Source organism: Podarcis tiliguerta, assembly GCF_965153285.1.
Source record: "Podarcis tiliguerta genome assembly, chromosome: 4".
In the NCBI taxonomy this organism is placed as follows: domain Eukaryota; kingdom Metazoa; phylum Chordata; class Lepidosauria; order Squamata; family Lacertidae; genus Podarcis; species Podarcis tiliguerta.
In genome coordinates, this window is record NC_139537.1 from 3,009,259 (window position 1) to 3,028,083 (window position 18,825).

The window sequence follows — 18,825 nt, forward strand, 5'->3', positions numbered from 1 at the left end:
ATTCTTGCTGCTGTTGTGGCGTACATAAAGAAAGTTCATACCTTTCGGGAAGTGCAAATTGTTGGCTTTGTGTTCAAATCCTGGCTTAGCCAAATTCCACCCCCTTCCTAAGATCCTTGCCAAGAATTTGCATTGCCCGTTCCTTTTCCTGGCTGCCTCCCTTGGCCTTTTCCCCAACATCCAGATCAACCACCCTTTGTTCGTTGCAGGCTGGGATGCAGAGATATGCAAAGCAGTCCGTGTGAGGGAACCGACTTCCTCTTCCGGAGAAACCGCAGGCTTCTGAGCCCCACAGAGCTCCTCAGCAATCAGGATAGAAAGCCAAAGGGATACCTTTTGAGTCCATGGGCCAAAAGTCTTGAGAGAGACTCTCCCCACCGCAACCTCCACTTTGCCTCCCTTGCTAATTCCGCCTTTAATTCCTCCATCCCCATCTCTCAGGGTGGTTCATAATAATAACAATATAATAATAATTTATTATTTATGCCCCACCCATCTGGCTGAGTTTCCCCAGCCACTCTGAGCGGCTCCCAATCGAGTGTTAAAAACAATACAGCATTAAATATTAAAAACTTCCCTAAACAGGGCTGCCTTCAGATGGCTTTTAAAGATAATTTAGCTGTTCATTTCCTTCACATATGAAGGGAGGGTGTTCCACAGGGCGGGTGCCACTACCGAGAAGGCCCTCTGCCTGGTTCCCTGTAACTTGGCTTCTCGCAGTGAGGGAACCGCCAGAAGGCCCTCGGCGCTGGACCTCAGTGTCCGGGCAGAACGATGGGGGTGGAGATGCTCCTTCAGGTATACAGGACTGTATACAGGTATACAGGTTCATCTCCCATTATACCTGGCATGCAAAAGGAGCTGTTACATGCAAATGGCCGGATTTGCCTAATTCAACATCAGCCGAGAAGCAGAGCCAGGAAGAGATGGAGAGGAATAACTGACCCCACCACTGCAAGCAGGCTGCGGGGGTGATTTACAGAGCGTCGCCTGCCCTTCTTCTAGAGTGGTCCAGGTGGCAGAGCATGAGACTCTGCACCTCAGGGTCAGGGGTTCGAGCCCCACGTTGGGCAAAGGATTCCTGCATTGCAGGGGGTTGGACCAGATCATCCTTGGGGATCTACAGTTCCGTGATTCACGTGGCACCTGAGTTATCAGGTGTGACAGGGGAGCCTGGATTCCCAGCTCACCTGACATCCAGGTGCCTCGCTTCCTCTCTTGCCAGCATCAAAGCTTCGAGCGCTAGTGGTGTCCCTCTGAAAATGCCCTCTTCACATCATGAGCCTAAGAAGAGCCGGCAGGATCAGGCCCACGGCCCATCTACTCTGTCCATGGAGGCGCAGGTCAATTCTGTGTCCAGGGCAGCTGTTTACCAGCTCCATCTGGTACGCAGGATGAGACCCTCCCTGCCCGCAGACTGTCTGGCTAGAGTGGTGCATGCTCTAGTTATCTCCCGCTTGGACTACTGCAATGCGCTCTACGTGGGGCTACCTTCGAAGGTGACCCGGAAACTACAACTAATCCAGAATGCGGCAGCTAGACAGCTGACTGGGAGCGGCCGCCAAGACCGCATAACACCGGTCTTGAAAGACCTACATTGGCTCCCAGTACATTTCTGAGCACAATTCAAAGTGTTGGTGCTGACCTTGAAAGCCCTAAACAGCCTTGGTCCAGTATACCTGAAGGAGTGTCTCCACCTCCATCATTCTGCCCGAACACTGAGGTCCAGTGCCAAGGTCCCTCTGGCGGCTCCCTCGCTGCGAGAAGCAAAGCTACAGGGAACCAGGCAGAGGGCCTTGTTGGTAGTGGCGCCCACCCTGTGGAATGCCCTCCCATCAGATGTCAAAGCGATAAACAACTACCTGACTTTTAGAAGACACCTGAAGGCAGCCCTGTTCAGGGAAGCTTTTAACGTGTGACATTTTGATGCATTTTTAATCCTTGTTGGAAGCCGCCCAGAGTGGCAGACATCCATAGCCTTAATCTCTGCATTGAATTTTCTTATTAAGGCTACCCAGGTTGGTCACCATCACTGCCTCCACTCCTGTCCCTGGGGAGTGAGCCCCATGGATTCCAGCGTTACGATGCAAGGAGGGAAACTCTTCTCTGCTTTCTGTGTGCCATGCATGATTTTACTATCGCGCCACTTCTCTTCCCCGCCTTTTCTTGAAACGAAGACGTTTTAAAAGTGCTGCAACCTTTCTTCGCAGGGGGAATTGCTCCACTCCCTTGATCGTTTTCGCTTGCTCCAACAAAAACGTTTCCTCACCAGAATTGCAGCTCGAGAAACTCTTCTGCCCCTGCTTTGCAGCAGCAGGCTAAGCACAGGGTCGACTGAGTGCAGAGTTCGAAACTCCCATTGTTCTAGGTGCGTTTTGCAACAAGGCAGTTCCTTAGCTTGGGCGGTTTCTGAGCTCTGGGTGCAATACGGCTACTAAGATTTCAGAGCAAAACTGCAGAGTGGAAGGAAAGGAGAACCTTTTTCTGCCTCCCCACTTCCAGTTACTCTCTCAAGACTGGAGAAGAGACCCTCTTAAGAATATTAGGGGGGTGGGCAGGGGAAATGAACATAATATTTTAGCTGCAGTTCATTCATTTTCAGCCTTGTATTCTTGTTATAAAAAAGCGCACCTAGACATTCTGTTGTTGCGCCCATAACCTAGGTTGAAGGTTTCATTTAGCTCCTAGCCTTCATATCTCAGTTTCTAACACTGACTGGGCAGTGCCTGGGATGTCACTAACCCATCTCTCTTCAGCAGTATTCCAATTACTTTTAAATCGGTTGTGCCGGGGTGAGCTCCCGTTGTTCGGTCCCTGCTCCTGTCCACCTAGCAGTTTGAAAGCACATCATAGTGCAAGTAGATAAATAGGTACCACTCCGGCGGGAAGGTAAACGGCGTTTCCGTGTGCTGCTCGGGTTCGTCAGAAGCGGCTTAGTCCTGCTGGCCACATGACCCGGAAGCTGTACGCCGGCTCCCTCGGCCAGTAAAGTGAGATGAGCGCTGCAACCCCCAAGTCATCCGTGGCTGGACCTAACGGTCAGGGGTCCCTTTACCCTTTACCTTTTTATGACTGTATTTTAAGTTTTTTGTATTAATCCAGCATATTTTCTTTTAATTGCTGAATGATTCTGTGTGCATTGTTGCAGCCTTTGGCTATGTGCAATAAAACTGACTGAGTTGGCTGCCCCATCTCTGAGCATCCCGGTTGCAGCCGGCCGAGGTGTGTGGAGACCCTTGCAAAACAGGCAGTGGGTGAGGCCAGGCTCTGGGGAGGGTCCCCCCAGAAACTGCTCCCCTCTGCCTGCCAAACCCCAGGGCGCTTGCCTTCTGCAATCTCCCTCCAGAGGAGGGGCAGCTGGGGAAATGGGAAGGACCCTGAGAATAGACACAAGAGGGGTGAAAAATGCAACACCCTGCTCCAAAAAATAGGGAGTTTGGTTCTGCCGCCGCAGAGGCTACTTCCCAGAAACGGCAGAGGAACTGGGGCCCTGCTTCCCGTTTCAGAACTTCGGCTTCCGGTGAGCAAACGTCACCTAAACCCTCCAGATCAGCAGTTCCCTAACTTTGGGGGGCCACCCCCTCAGTTCCATAAACTCACTCCCCCCCCGGAATAGTGGTTTGCATGACCCACTAAGGAAGGCAAGAGCGCAATCATATTCAAAACAGTCACAATGAATCACACACGTATTCAAAATAGAATTTAAGCTGTTTGGTTTGATGTATAAAATGTATATAGATCACTTGGTTGCAGAAAACCTCGGTTTATCAAAAGAACAAAATGGTGAGATTGTCATATATCTATGACAATTTCACGGGTTCACCGTGTCGCCGTAGCGGTAGAACCCCAGCTCTCTCAGAGCTCTCCCCTCCGCTGTTCAGAGGGAAGCCGCCATAACCAATGGCGCTCAACCCGGAAGTGATTTGTTGATTACAGTTGCTCTTCGAATAATTCGGTGAGATTGTCAGCTGTTAGAACTATGAAGACTGTGAGGGGGAAAAGTTAAAAAACAGCAATAAACTAAAAACGCACCGGAATGCTAAACATCCGGGTGGGCTTGTCTAAGGGGAATGGTTTTTAGCAGGCGCCGAAAAGTGACGGAGCCAGCTGGGTGTCATGAGGCAGGGAGTTCCAGAGGGGAAGTTCCGCCACACTGAGAGATTGAGCTCTTACCAATGAGAAACACATCTGAACCAGTGGTAGTATTCTAGTATTTTCACCTCCAGTGCCCTCCCAGGATGGGAGGATTTGGGGGAGGGGGGTTTGGACAGGAAGTTGGCTATAAAAAGGGCTATAAAAAGTTCTTTTCTGCTGCCTTGGGATTTTGGGACCTACACTTCCTAATAGAAAAGCCTCTGGCGCTACAAATCTCTGGTCGCGAGAGCACAGGTCTTGCTCCAAAGGATTTTTTTTGCGTCGAATGGGCTCTGTGCAGATCCGTCCTCGTTTTCAGGGAACACGAAGGTGCCCTAAGCATTCATTATGTTTGGGGCTTTTGAGGAAATCCCATGCTAGAGATCAATAGGAAAGGGATTTAAAATAAAACGGGCCGAATCATGAAGACGTTCTTCAAATCTTGTGGTGCGCCTGGGATATAACTGTGTCCAGTTCTGGTTGCCTCGCCTCAGAATGGAGCTGGAAAAAGTTCAGAAAGGGGCAAGCAGAACGATCAAGAGGGTAACTCCGCTATGAAGAAAGATTGCAGCGTTTGGGGATGTTTAGTTTAATAATAATAATAAATTTGTATTTATACCCCACCTTTCCCGGTTCAGAAAACCGGGCTCAGGGTGGCTAACAACAAATTTAAAACACTTCATTGATGCAACAAAAAACACAGTATAAAACGTGAACAACAAGAAGTTCAGAATTCAAAAAATAAATTTAGGGGGGAAATCCATCCAATAAACATTAGATGATCCCCAGGGCTAGCTGGCTAAGTTAGCCCTATTTGGGCCAGCGAGGCGACCAGGGGAGAATTAGCTGTGGGATCCCAGAGCGGGGAATCTTCATAAAAAGTTTAGTTTAGAGTCTGCATGATAGAAGTAGAGTTAAGCACGGCAAGCCTGTGCCCTTTTCTCATAACATTAGAACTCCAGTGAACCTCAATATGGAAGTTTTAAAAAAGGAAGTCCTTCATGCTCCATACATAGTTAGCCTATGGAACTCCCTGCCACAGTAATGGCCACCTAGACAGCTTTAAAAGAGGATTAGGCCAATGCGCGGAGGAAAATGTCTCTTGTGTGAGGCCCACGGACCCGCCTGGCCCTCACCCTGACCCTGTCCGCTTTGATCGGGCTTTCTCTGGGCGATTTCCTCAGCAGGTGGGTGGTGCTCTCCGTGAATCAATAGGGGAGAGCTTTGATTTCCTGCCTCTGACAGCAACATGTCTTGGGTCGTGTCTCTGCCTAGCTGGCTTCCTGTTTAGATTTCTGCAAGCGGCGGCGGCGTTTCCCTTCTCCTGACATCAAAGGCAGCCCCCCCCGCCATGGGAGATTTTCCTGGGCAGGGACCCTGAATGGGGGCGCTGTGGAAGGGACCCCACTTTGGAACGGAGACTAACGTTAAATAAGTTGGAGTTCTTGTTATTAAATATACCAGTATAAGTTTCAATAGTGGGAGTGGTCCCTACTCGCAAATCAATAGTGATGCCTTTAAGAAGATCTCATCTACCCCTTTAAAGGTAAAGGTACCCCTGCCCGTACGGGCCAGTCGTGTCCGACTCTAGGGTTGTGCGCCCATCTCACTTAAGAGGCCAGGGGCCAGCGCTGTCTGCAGACACTTCCGGGTCACGTGGCCAGCGTGACAAGCTGCATCTGGCGAGCCAGAGCCGCACACGGAAACGCCATTTACCTTCCCGCTAGTAAGCGGTCCCTATTTATCTACTTGCCCCCGGGGGTGCTTTCGAACTGCTAGGTTGGCAGGCGCTGGAACCGAACAGCGGGAGCGCACCCCGCCGCGGGGATTCGAACCGCCGACCTTTCGATCGGCAAGCCCTAGGTGCTGAGGCCTTTACCCACAGCGCCACCCGCGTCCCAATCTACCCCTTTAAGTGCATATAAAAAGTAATCGGCTCACTTCCAAATTGAAAACGCACAGAAAAGCTCAATATTATTATTATTATTATTATTATTATTATTGAGATACACGTCAATCTACTCACACTTAGGTGAGGAATCATATGATTATAGGCTGCCTTAAGAGTTTTTAATTTGATTTAACACATGTAATTATTATTAATGTTATTTTCAGTTGTGATCTCTGAGAAACGTAGAAAATAACAGGATATATTTATATGAATTCTTCAAACTTACACGACCCCTTAAATATTAGGTAAGGAACCAAATGTTGCATAATACTGTTTTATAATTTATGACTGTCTTATAATTTATGATAGTGTAGAATTTAAATCTATCTTCATGTAATGGTTGATACTTCCAGCTGATGAAGGTGAATCCGTCGAAACAGGGCCCTGCCCTGGTTTCTGATCCATAACTGACTTCTGCTCAATGATGGAAACTAAAACCTTCCTGTCGAATTTGACTATGGACTAACATGAACTTACCTCTACTCATAAACTCTTATCTCTAATTCTGTAACGAATTACTGTGTTACATATATCCTTATGAGTTTGCAATATCTATTTGAGTTTGTAATCCTTGTCAGAGTACATACTTTGGAATGGATTAGTTTTTGTTAAAATTGACTACAGTGGTGCCCCGCAAGACGAATGCCTCGCAAGACGGAAAACCCGCAAGACAAAAGGGTTTTCCGTCTGCAGAGGCGCTTCGCAGGACGAATTTCCCTATGGGCTTGCTTCGCAAGACGAAAAATGACGAAAAAAATCAAATTTTTTTTTTTTGCTCCAAAACCCCTTATTCTGAATCGCTAAGCTGCTAAAAGCATTTTAGCAGCAAAACTGCTAATCCCCCCCCCCAAAAAGCTGTTTTTAGCCCTTTTTTAGCCAATAGCGCTAATAGCGCTACTCCGTCAATGGGCTTGCTTCGCAAGACAAAAAAACCGCAAGACGAAAAGACTCCCGGAACGGATTCTTTTCGTCTTGCGAGGCACCACTGTATTGATTTGCGAGTAGGGACCACTCCCACTATTGAAACTTATATTGGCCAGAGTTCTTGGTGTGCTTCTTTCTTGGAACAGAGACTGGCAAGAAGAAAAGGAGAGTCCAGCTGCTGGATCCGGCCCCATAGGGGCCCATCTGCAGCATCTGTTTCTTCTCAGTGGCTAACCAGGTGTCTTTGGGAGGTGGGGAGAACCTTCAAGCAGAATTTGAGCATCAAAGGCCTCTCCTCTCCAGAGGTTCGCAGCAACTGGCATTTGTCTAATCCCATTTTAAAGTCTTCCAGGTTGGTGGACTCTTGTGGCAGGGAGTTCCACAGTTTTAACAATGCACGATGTGAACAGATCCATCTTCAGTCCTCCAACGGTCAAATTCCTGGGACATCCACGAGTTCTAGTGTTAGGAGAGAGGGAGAAAGACTTTTTTTGGGGGGAGGGGGTGTCCTCCAACTCTGAACCGGGAAAAGGTTTTTTAATTTCATTTTTTAAAGCCTGTTGTGATTTAGTATATATTATTTGCACCTTGATTAGTTTGTCGCATTCTTGTACGGTTGGCTGAACAGAAAATGAGTTAGTGTGAATGGTACTGCTGCTGCAGAAACCTCCGTTTTGGTGTGTCGCAGCTCCTGTTCTGGAAACAGGATGTTTGGTGTCCTTATTGTTAATTTTTTAAAATAGCAATTATTTGAGGGGGTTGGGTGGGAAAGATGATACGATTAAGCTTGGGGTGGAGGAAGTGGGCAGCGAAAGCTTTCTCCCTCTCTTGTCCCTGGCGGACATTTAATGAAAGTAGGAAGATTCGAAACATAAAAAAATCCTTCTTAACGCAGCACATAGTTAAACGGTGGAACTCCCTGCCACAGGGATGAACCACCAACCTGGACGGCTTTAAAAGAGGATTAGAGAAATTCATCGAGGAGGAGAGGGTTTACCGAAAAGGTGCGTATAGTTCAAGCTCTGGTTTTCCCAGTAGTGATGTATGGAAGTGAGAGCTGGACCATAAAGAAGGCTGATCGCCGAAGAATGGATGCTTTTGAATTCTGGTGCTGGAGGAGACTCTTGAGAGTCCCATGGACTGCAAGAAGATCAAACCTCTCCATTCTGAAGGAAATCAGCCCTGAGTGCTCAGTGGAAGGACAGATCCTGAAGCTGAGGCTCCAATACTTTGGCCACCTCATGAGGAGAGAAGACTCCCTGGAAAAGACCTGATGTTGGGAAAGATGGAGGGCACAAGGAGAAGGGGACGACAGAGGACGAGATGGTGGGACAGTGTTCTCGAAGCTACCAGCATGAGTTTGACCAAACTGCGGGAGGCAGTGGAAGACAGGAGGGCCTGGCGTGCTCTGGTCCAGGGGTCACGAAGAGTCAGACACGACTGAATGACTAAGCAACAACAACAACTAGCCACACTGGCTCTGCCCTGCCATCCACAGCGATGCTTCTGAATGCTAGTTGCTGGAAACCCCACGATGGGGAGAGGGGTCTTGGGTTCGAATCATGATTGCAGGCTTCCCATAGGCTGGCTAATGTGAGGACAGGATACTGGGCTTCACGGGCCATTGGCTTGATCCAGCAGCCTAGTCTTGTGCTTCTCTGGGTGGTCCCTAGCTCTGGGGAGACAGGGGAAGTCAAAGTGTCAAAACTCCTGCCAGCTTCTCCTTACCTGAAGAGCAAAGCCCGAGGGGGCAGCTGCTGTGGGTCGTCCCCCCCCCCCCAAAGCCCAGAAACAAGGACCTGCCTCTCCGCCTTGCCAAGAAACCTTTTAGGCAACTGCCTCTCAGCCGTCCCCACTTTGCGGATTTAAGATTAATGGCAGTCGGAGCCGGACGCAGCCGAGGCCAGAGCTGGGCTAAATATACCAAAAGCTGCCGGGTGTATTTATGGATCAGGCCTCTTCCTCCCCACCCAACCCCAAAGACTCTGCTAGACGAGAGAGCAGCTTTCCTGGCTGTCATCAGGTTGGGGGGGGGGGCCTTCTGAGGCTTCTTGTATAGCAATGATGGCCAAACATGGCCCTCCAGCTGTTTTGGGACTACAGCTCCCATCATCCTTAGCTAACAGGGCCAGTGGTCAGGGATAATAATAATATAATAATAAATGTTATTTATACCTCCCCAGCCAAGACCAGGCTCAGGGCAGCTAACACCAGGTATAAAAGCAATTGATTAAAATACAACTTAAAAAAACAAGATTAAAATGCAGCCTCCTTTCAGTAGAAACTCAAATCAAAAGCTTTTGGGGGGACGAAAACGTCAAATCTTCACCAAGGCCAACTATCCAGACTGGTCCTACGTGGGCCAGAAGAAAAGCCAGGGAAGTCCCCAAATAGGAGTTCCGTCACAGAAAGAGAAAGGAAAAAGGAGACGATGAGAATTGCAGTCCCAAAACAGCTGGAGGGCCAAGTTTGGCCATCGCAGCTCTATAGGGACAGCAATTGGGGTGTTTGGAAGAGGCTTAACTCCCATTGCCCCCCTAAGATATTTACTGAAATCCAAGGAGCCCCCCCAGGAAGGCTTAGGTTGGGAACCTCGAGGCTGGACTACTGTAAGGCGCTCTTTGTGGGGCTGCCCTTGGGGGCGATTCGGAAGCTCCTGCTGGTGCAGAATGCTGCAGCCAGATTGCTGACGGGGGCTTCTAGTCGAGAACATGGGGCGCCATTGTTGAAACAGTCACACTGGTTGCCCACTTACTGCCAGTCCAGGTTCAAGGTCCTTGTGTTAATTATAATAATAATAATATAATAATAATTTATTATTTATACCCCGCCCATCTGGTTGGGTTTCCTCAGCCACTTTGGGCGGCTTCCAACAGAATATTAAAATACAAAAGTCTATTAAACATTAAAAGCTTCCCTAAACAAGGCTGCCTTCAGAGGTCTTCTAAAAGTCTGGTAGTTGTTTTTCTCTTTGACATCTGGTGGGAGGGCGTTCCACAGGGCGGGCGCCACCACCGAGAAGGCCCTCTGCCTGGTTCCCTGTAACCTCACTTCTCACAGGGAGGGAACCAAAATAAGCCAGTGTGGTACTAAGAGCAGGGAGAGAGGAGACAATTCTGCTGTTCGTGTGAAGCCCAGAAGCTGAAATCAGTTGCACAACAGCCCAATTGCAGCACAGAATATTAGCAGAGGAGGTGAACTTCATTCATTAACTTGATTATTTACTGGGGGGGGGGGTGGAGAGGGAAGAGAGAAAACCTTGCACACCACCCATTGGGCTTCTTAGACGGAAGGTGGGTTGGTCATTGGCACCCGTCCACCTCAAGAGACAATGGAGTGTGCGTGGCTGCAGAGACCGGGAACTCATAACTGCTGCCTGCCGTGTTGTTTTTGCTGCATTGGCAGCAACGACGTGACATGCCTGGGCGGTGGGTCTGGAGGTCCTGGGCTGCCCAGAAGAAAAGACCCCCCAGGAAGGAAAGCAGAGCGAGACCTTTGGCACTGGAAGGAGGCGTACAAGGCGCCATCCAACTGCCTTAGGGACTTCGCTCCGGAGCGGTGCGGGGTTCACCCCCCAGCCTTTTCGTCTCCCAGAGATATCCCACAAGGCAGTGGAGGTTTTGCCCCAGAATTACCCTTCTCCTAGGGGGGCTCCCTTCCCGGGTGGCTGAGCCCTTTCTGCCCCTCAAAGGTGGGGCATAAATGCAAATACAGCGGACGCTTGGGTTGCAAACAGGATCCGTGCGGGATGCACGTTCGCAACTCACAGCATCCGCAACCTGCAGCGGCATGTCTGCACACGCGCAGGTTGCGATTTGGTGCTTCTGCGCATGCACAAAGCGCGATTTAGCACTTCTGTGCTTACGCGACTGCTGAAACCTGGAAGTAACCCGTTCCGGTACTTCCGGGTTTCGCCGGTCCGCAACCCAAAAAAACACAAGCTGAAGTGTCTGTAACCCGAGGCATGACTGTGATAGAGCACACATTATTTAACTTCACACGAGTTCAGCGCCCCAAGGCCTCCTTGCTTGCGCTCCTCGCGTAATGCACAGACTTGATATATGATAGCCATGTTCAAATATATAAAAGGATGTCACATAGAGGAGGGAGAAAGGTTGTTTTCTGCTGCTCCAGAGAAGCGGACACGGAGCAATGGATCCAAACTACAAGAAAGAAGATTCCACCTAAACATTAGGAAGAACTTCCTGACAGTAAGAGCTGTTCGACGGTGGAATTTGCTGCCAAGGAGTGTGGTGGAGTCTCCTTCTTTGGAGGTCTTAAAGCAGAGGCTTGACAACCATATGTCAGGAGTGCTCTGATGGTGTTTCCTGCTTGGCAGGGGGTTGGACTCGATGGCCCTTGTGGTCTCTTCCAACTCTATGATTCTACGATTCTATGATTCTGTGACTTGGGGGGTTTCCACACATTCTCGAAACAGATCTGTGCTTTAAAGCACAGTTTCTGAGCATGTTTCTTTTTGCCCTGGACCTTTCCCTGCAAAACTCCGCTCTTTACTGCTGAATCGGAACAAACAGCAATTTGAGTTTTCTGCCCAGACCTTAGTCACTGCCTGTGATCTCACTAGAGACTCGTGATCCTTGCTTCTGAATCATTTCCCGCCTTCAGCGGCCGGCCAGCAGCTCCCAGCCCCTCTCTGCCTCTTGCCCTCCAATCGCCGGCCAGCCGGCCCTTATCTCTGACCCTCAGAGCGAGGGAGGGAGGCGGCTGGGGTGGAGTTTCGCTTTGCTGCCTGCCTTGGCACTTGGCAGGGCTGGGGAAGGCTGTCTGGGATGGGCAAGGGGCAAAGATGCCCATTGGTCAGACCCTAAAGCGGAGCCTCCAGGCGCAGGGGCAGTAAGAGCAACAGAGCAGCCCCGCAGGATCAGGCCAGTGCCCTGTCTCCTCCACCATCCTGTTCTCCCAGCGGACAGCCATATGCCCCAGTGGGAAACTCGCAAGCAGGATATGAGCACCGGAGCAACTCCCCCTAGCAAGTGGGATTCAGAAGCATGGCTGAAATGAATTATTTGATTTTACATTTATATTTGCTCCTAAGAGCCGACTTCCTTCCTTCCTTCCTTCTTCTGGCTTTTTATATCACATCTAAATTTTTCACATTGTTGTCATCCATTTTGTATATTACTGTTATTCTTTCGTATTTGTCCATAGTGTCTATAGCCAAATAAATCCTCCTGTATATACAATTCTTATTGTCTATTCATTTACAACTACCATTGGTTAGATTAATCACATTATACATTTTACTTTTCATTCTTTTATTTATCCAGAAAATTTCTTTGTATTTCACATTATGAGGTTTATTTCAGTTCTACTGGTTTCACTATTTCACCTTATCCTTCCTATGCATGACATAATTTTTTTTCGTTCTTTTTGAAATGTTTCATCGCCATGTTATCGAATTTCCCCCGTTAATCTAACTATTTCTGCATATTCCATATTCTGCATATTCCATTACCTTCTGTCACCATTCTTCTACTGTGGTAATTGCTCCTGAGTATGTAAATGAAAATCAATGAAGAATATTATGAATTGAAATGAATTGTTTGATGCCTTTCCTTGTATCAAAGCAATTAACCCAGTCTCAGAGAGATGCAGATCTCGACAGACGGAGGGCATGAGATGCTTGCTTGCAGTTCTGCGTGGAACAGCTACTGGTTGGGGGGGCTCCTGAGAGAGCTTGGGGGGTTGCTTCCAGATGGGTCTCTGATGTAGGATCTTGCTGCTGGATCAGGCCAGTGGCTCATCTGGTCCAGCATCCTGTTCTCACCGTGCCCAACCCGCAAGAGTCTCCCTTTCCTGCTGGGACAAGTTCCCCTCCCCACTGGTCTCCCAGAATCAGAAGAGGCAGAAAAAGGGCAGAGGAGAAGTGAGCTTCACGCAAGCACAGTCTCCGATTGCTTGGGAAAAGTTCTGGAGAGGAAGGGAGTTAGATGGCTGTGGGGAGGCGGGGACTTTCAGTCTCGGCAACTGACTCACGGGGCAAGACCTACCGGGGATAAGCTGCTGCGCTCATAAAGCCTGATGCTTTGCCCAGTTTGTGCAGTTTGCATTCTTGCTAATAAGGAGTTGATGCAAACTTGCACAGTGTGATTTACTGCCGGCTCGTTCCCGACAATACTGAGCAAGGCATGTAGACGATACCAAGTGAGGCGTGTAGACAATACCGAGCAAGGCGTGTAGACAACACCGAGCGCATGTAGACAATACCGAGCGAGGCGTGCAGACAATACCGAGTGAGGAGTGTAGCCAATACCGAGCGAGGCGTGTAGACAGTACCGAGCGAGGCGTGTAGACAATACTGAGCAAGGCGTGTAGACAATACCGAGCAAGGCGTGCAGACAATACTGAGTGAGGAGTGTAGCCAATACCGAGCGAGGCGTGTAGACAGTACCGAGCGAGGCGTGTAGACAATACTGAGCAAGGAGCTCAGTCTAAGCAGCTTCTTCCTCTTGGGCTTCTCCTCCTTGCCCTGACTGTGTCTTCCTTCCGTCTCTCCCCCTGCAGATTTCTGAAGGCGAGAGGAGAGGAGGTGCCAGGGCAGCCGCCATGCAGAGCATCAAGTGTGTGGTGGTGGGGGACGGGGCGGTGGGCAAGACCTGCCTGCTCATCTGCTACACGACCAACGCCTTCCCCAAGGAGTACATCCCCACCGTCTTCGACAACTACAGCGCCCAGAGCGTGGTGGACGGCCGGACGATCAGCCTCAACCTGTGGGACACGGCCGGCCAGGAGGAGTACGACCGCCTGAGGACGCTCTCCTACCCGCAGACCAACGTCTTCATCATCTGCTTCTCCATCGCCAGCCCGCCCTCCTACGAGAACGTCAAGCACAAGTGGTACCCGGAGGTGTGCCACCACTGCCCCGACGTCCCCATCTTGCTGGTGGGCACCAAGAAGGATCTCCGCTCCAGCCCGGAGGCGGTGAAGAAGCTGAAGGAGCAGAACCAGGTGCCCGTCAGCACCCAGCAGGGCATCAGCCTCTCCAGGCAGATTCACGCCGTCAAGTACATGGAGTGCTCGGCCCTCAATCAGGAGGGCATCAAGGACGTCTTCACGGAGGCTGTCCGTGCCGTCCTCAACCCGGCCCCCGTCAAGGCCAAGAGACCCTGCGCGCTCTTGTGAAGGAGGACGCTGCCCAGCGCTGACCCTGCCCGCCAGGGCCGCAAACGGGTGCCCTCGGGGGTGGCTGGCCGTTCGGGGCTTGGGGTTCTCCTTATCCCGTTCCCCCTCCTGAAGGAAGGAGCCACACCCCTCCTCCTCCTCTCTCTTCCCCAGATGTGACTTTTCCTTTCTGTCTTTGCCACCGTTTCTGCCCAGGTTCCCCGATTCAAATTACTAGGACGGAGATCGCAACCTCTGGAAGGCTTGAGCTGTTTGCCAATGAAGTGGATAACCTGGGGAGGTGGGCTCGCCTTCCTCGGGGGCTTTTTGGCAGAGGTTGCCAGGGATTCTTGAGCTGCGGTTGCTGCATCGCAGGGGGTGGTCTAGCAGCCCTTGGGGGTCCCCTATGATTCTGTGGCTCAGCTCGTTTGGATTAGGCAGGGAGCCAAGGCCACGGATGACGCTGCAGAGGGGAAAACGGCCATGTTTGCACTAATGACCTGCACAGTTTGCCTGGGACAATGACAGCAATTCCTTGGTGGCTTGGACCCCCAAACACCATCTCTGGTTGCTGGGACCTCATTTCCCCCTCTAATTTTGGGGGGCTTCCAAGCCACCGCTTGGCTCAAGCTCGTGAGAACCTGACGGACCTCAGAAATGTATTGTCTGAAAGGACATCCCCCAGGAGACAATGGCAAGGCAGACGGACACAGCGACCTGTGGGGTTCATCCAGCCCCCCCAAAAAACTTTCCTCTTGGGAGCCCACAGCCACACAGAGAGCTGCGACCCGGCAGGGACGTTCTATGCACTGAGATGACCCCCACCCCTTGCGACTCCTCCGTGACAATTTGGGACCTGGCCGCTGTCAACGGAGAAGCTTCCTTTGCAGTCCTCCCTCCCTCTCCTCTGGGCTTTCGTGCCTGCTTCTCAGGGCTTTTGGGGGGCGCTGATCTCCCCATCTCCATCTCCCCACCTGCCTTTCTCCAAATCGAGCCCCAGCTGGCGGCTGCACCAATTGCACCTGAAGTACCTACTTGCCTTAAGGAACCTGCGGCGAAATGCAGGACGCCACCTGTTTACAGAGCCCGGCGCTTGGGGTTTTGTGCGTGTGCCTGTTTTAGTTTCCTAAGGGGCTTCCTGGAGCCCAGCCTTTGCAAACCTGGCGCCCTCCTGCGGCTTCGGACTCACATCAGCCCCAGCCAGTCCATGAATTACTGCCATGCCCTCTGCGTCGGGCTTCCCTTGCTCCTGATCCGGGAACCGCAGTCAGTGCAGAATGCTGCAGCACGATTGCTGACGGGAGTAAGACCCTGCCAGCGTAGAACCCCGGCGCTCAGAGATCTGCACCGGCTGTTGCCAATCTGCTACTGGGCCAAGTTCAAGGTGTTACTGTTAGAATATAAAGCCCTTAATAACTTGGCACCTGTTTACCTGTAAGATCGCATGACCGCAACCTCTTTAATCAGCAGAACTGGCACGGTGACAGGTGCCACATCAGACCTGTTCTGCATTGGTGAGAACTCAAATCTCTCAGAGTGGCAGCATCTAAACTTTGGAAATCTCTGTCTCTAGACATCAGGCAGCTGTTTTTGCTGTGCTCTTCTCGGTGCCTGCTAGAGACATTTCTTCTGTTCAGACAATCCTGCCCGGATCTTTAGAAAGTCCACTTTGAGTTTTAAAATCTGTTTTTAGTCTTATTGCTCTTTTAACTTTTCAAAAGCTTTCAGATCGTTGCAGTGAGGGCCGGGCGATATGTGGTTTTCAACATGGCAATATACCACCAGCTAAACATCACGATATACTGATATATCACAATGTCTAAAATAAAGATAGGGCTATGGAGGGGGCGCCGATCGGAAGGTCGGCAGTTCGAATCTCCGCAACAGGGTGAGCTCCCGTTGCTCAGTCCCTGCTCCTGCCAACCTAGCAGTTCAAAAGCACATCAAAGTGCAAGTAGATAAATAGGTACTGCTCTGGTGGGAAGGTAAACGGCGTTTCCGTGCACTGCTCTGGTTCGCCAGAAGCGGCTTAGTCATGCTGGCCACATGACCCGGAAGCTGTACACCGGCTCCCTCGGCCAATAAAGCAAGATGAGCGCCGCAACCCCAGAGTTGGCCACGACTGGACTTAACGGTCAGGGGTACCTTTACCTTTACATATATATTCACAATATATTGCCAGATCAAAAATCATGAAACTGATTATCACGATACAGCCGTCAAACGGCTTTTGGAAGTTATATCAATATATCACCTAGCCCTCATTGCAGTTAATTTTCCTGATGCATAATTTTATTATTTGGATTATTATTTTTTGGTAAACTGTTTTGAGGTTCTTGGTTCTTTCCTCTCCCCTTTTTTTTTACAATCCAGCAATGCATAAATTTTATGAAATAATAAAATCAATAAAAAAGGGTCCCAGGCAGCTGGAGGGGCACCAGGCTTGCAAAAGGCTTGCAGAGACTTCCCATTCATCTAGGCAGTTCCTCTCCCCGAGACGCATTGTTCACAGCCCCAGAGGCTCCAGTCAAACTGACTGTCTGTGGTGTGTCCCCCCCCCGCCCCCCTGCACTTCCTTCTGAGAAACAGGAACTCCTGCCTTCCCGGCCTGCTAGAAGTGGACTCTTTCGCCTTTCATATTTCTGCAGTCAGTAGCCAGGGGCGCTGTGTGTGTGTGTGTACACTTAACAGTAAGAAGACAGACTAGGAAGAATGCTGTGATAACCAAACCTCGGCAGTTCCCCACCTGCTTGTTCCAGCTACGTGACTCCGACTGAGAAGCCCCCGCTGGCTTGTGCATTGCCCACCCGTTGCTCAGCTTTGCTGCACAGTCAGAGGACCTTGAATGGCGCTCCATGAACCACCGCCAGCAGCAGCAGCAGCAATTGAGTTTCGTTCAGGTGTTCCATGGCAGGTCTGCAAAACTGCGATTAAAAATCAAGCAGTGCATGGCCAGTCACAACAACAGGAAGGGGCGGAAATAATTAAGTGATTCCTGGTGTATGTGTGTGGTGGGGACTAGAAACTTGCTGGAATGTTTTTGAACTGGAGAGTCTCAGGATCTGAATTGCTCCGGCAAGTTTTCTGGCGCCGTGGAGAGCCCAGCCACAGCCCCTCGTGCCTCCATTTTGCTTTCTTAATTGCCTCCGGTGGAAAGAAGAACCTTTGGCGTCGTCACGCCTCCTTGCGCAACACGCCAGTGAAGCTCCCTGCCTCCTCTGAATCGGACTCACAAGCTGCAGCCCGCTGGCAACGCGGGGAGGATGTTGGCATGACCTGACCCGAGAGGTCCTCCTCGCCTCGTCTCCCTTCAGCAAGGGGAGGAAGGAGGCTTCCCATTCCGGACCTTCTTTCCTCCTTTAAAATCACGTTGTGCAGAAGTACCTGGAGTGTTTTCTCTTGCTGGCCTCAGATAAATAAAGATGCAGCTCCAAAACACCACCACCCCACATCCTCTCTATTCTTGGACCTCTTTTAAAACCGTCCAGGTTGGTGCCCGTCGCTGCTTCCTCCAGGAAGGAACGAGGGGCGTAGTTTAACGAGGTGCTGCAGGAGGAAGGCCTTTTTAAAGCCCAAATCCTCCCGCTTTGTGGGATGCCCAAGAGTTCTAGTGTTACGCGGGAGGAAATGTTCCTTGGTCCACTTTCTCCAGGTCATTCAGGAAAGTGGGGTGTGGGGTGTGTGGCTCCAGCTTGCCAAAGGCGAGAATTGAGTAGGGGGGATGCTCTCAGCCTCTGGAGGCCCCACAGGCAGCATGTGGCCCAGAGACTTGGCCTCCTTCCAAGTTGAAAGCAGCCTGGCTGCAGGTGGACCTGGGCTCTGCATCGCGTGTGCAAGAGGCTTCTTAAGGGCTGTGGACTCTGCCGTGTCTGCGCAGAGAAGGAACTGCTGAGGGAGGTGAAGCGGGAGCTGAGGCTGCATTTTTCAGTTCCCCTCAGCTAAAAATGCAACCGAGAGGGAGGGCCTGCCTGGCGCCAAATAGATCAGGCTGGGCCAGAGACCGCAGCAATAACCCCGAGGTCACAGGAAGCCCTTGCCACCCTTCGCGCCTCTTCTAAGAAGTGGATCAGGTCAATGACCCACCTAGTCCAGCATCTTAATCTTGCAGTGGAAGCCGAGCTATTCTGGCTAGCAGCCATTGATAGCTGTTTCCATGAATTTGAAGAGCCGTCCAAATTAGTGGCCATCGCTTCCTCCTGCAGGACTTCCTTTGATCTGTCCTGGTTTTCTCAAGGTTCGGCTTCACTGGACGCCCGCAAGTTCTCTGGGTTGCCGGAAGAAGGAGCAGCTGCTTGGAAGAGGCTGCCTTCAATGGAGCCAGGTGTGTGTGTGGGGGGTGTCCCCTCTCCCTGGCCGCCACCCTTCCCTCCTCCCTCTAGAGGCGCAGGTCTCATCTCCCGGAGACCTTCTGCACCCAAAGCAGGCCCTCTGCTCCTAAGGCAGCCTCACCCAGCTGGGTGCTGCCCATGACTACAACTCTTACCAACTCCAGCCGGCGAGGCCGTATTAGTCCACCACTCACATTTCACCAGGCTGCAGAAAGCTTGTCATGTCGGGGGGTAAATCTCTAGGCAAAGCTTGTGGAAGACAGCATCCTGGCTCCAGCAAGTGCCTGCGCAGGCCAAAGAGGCAGTCTGGTCCTCTGATGGCTACATTTGGAGCCAGCCCTGCAGTGATGCCTTCCTGCCCAGCAA

At 50.8% G+C, this 18,825-nt stretch overlaps 1 protein-coding gene across 2 annotated transcripts in view; it reads left to right on the forward strand.

The window, feature by feature from the left end:
- Positions 1-17,566, forward strand: part of RHOG (ras homolog family member G) — a 35,610-nt gene extending 18,044 nt beyond the window's left edge. For both annotated transcript variants that reach the window (XM_083436817.1, XM_083436818.1), the window contains exon 2: positions 13,535-17,566. In XM_083436817.1, the coding sequence (XP_083292943.1) occupies positions 13,535-14,152 (618 nt within the window). In that variant the 3' untranslated portion in view covers positions 14,153-17,566. The remainder of the gene's footprint in view (positions 1-13,534) is intronic.
- The last annotated feature ends 1,259 nt before the right edge of the window (positions 17,567-18,825 follow it).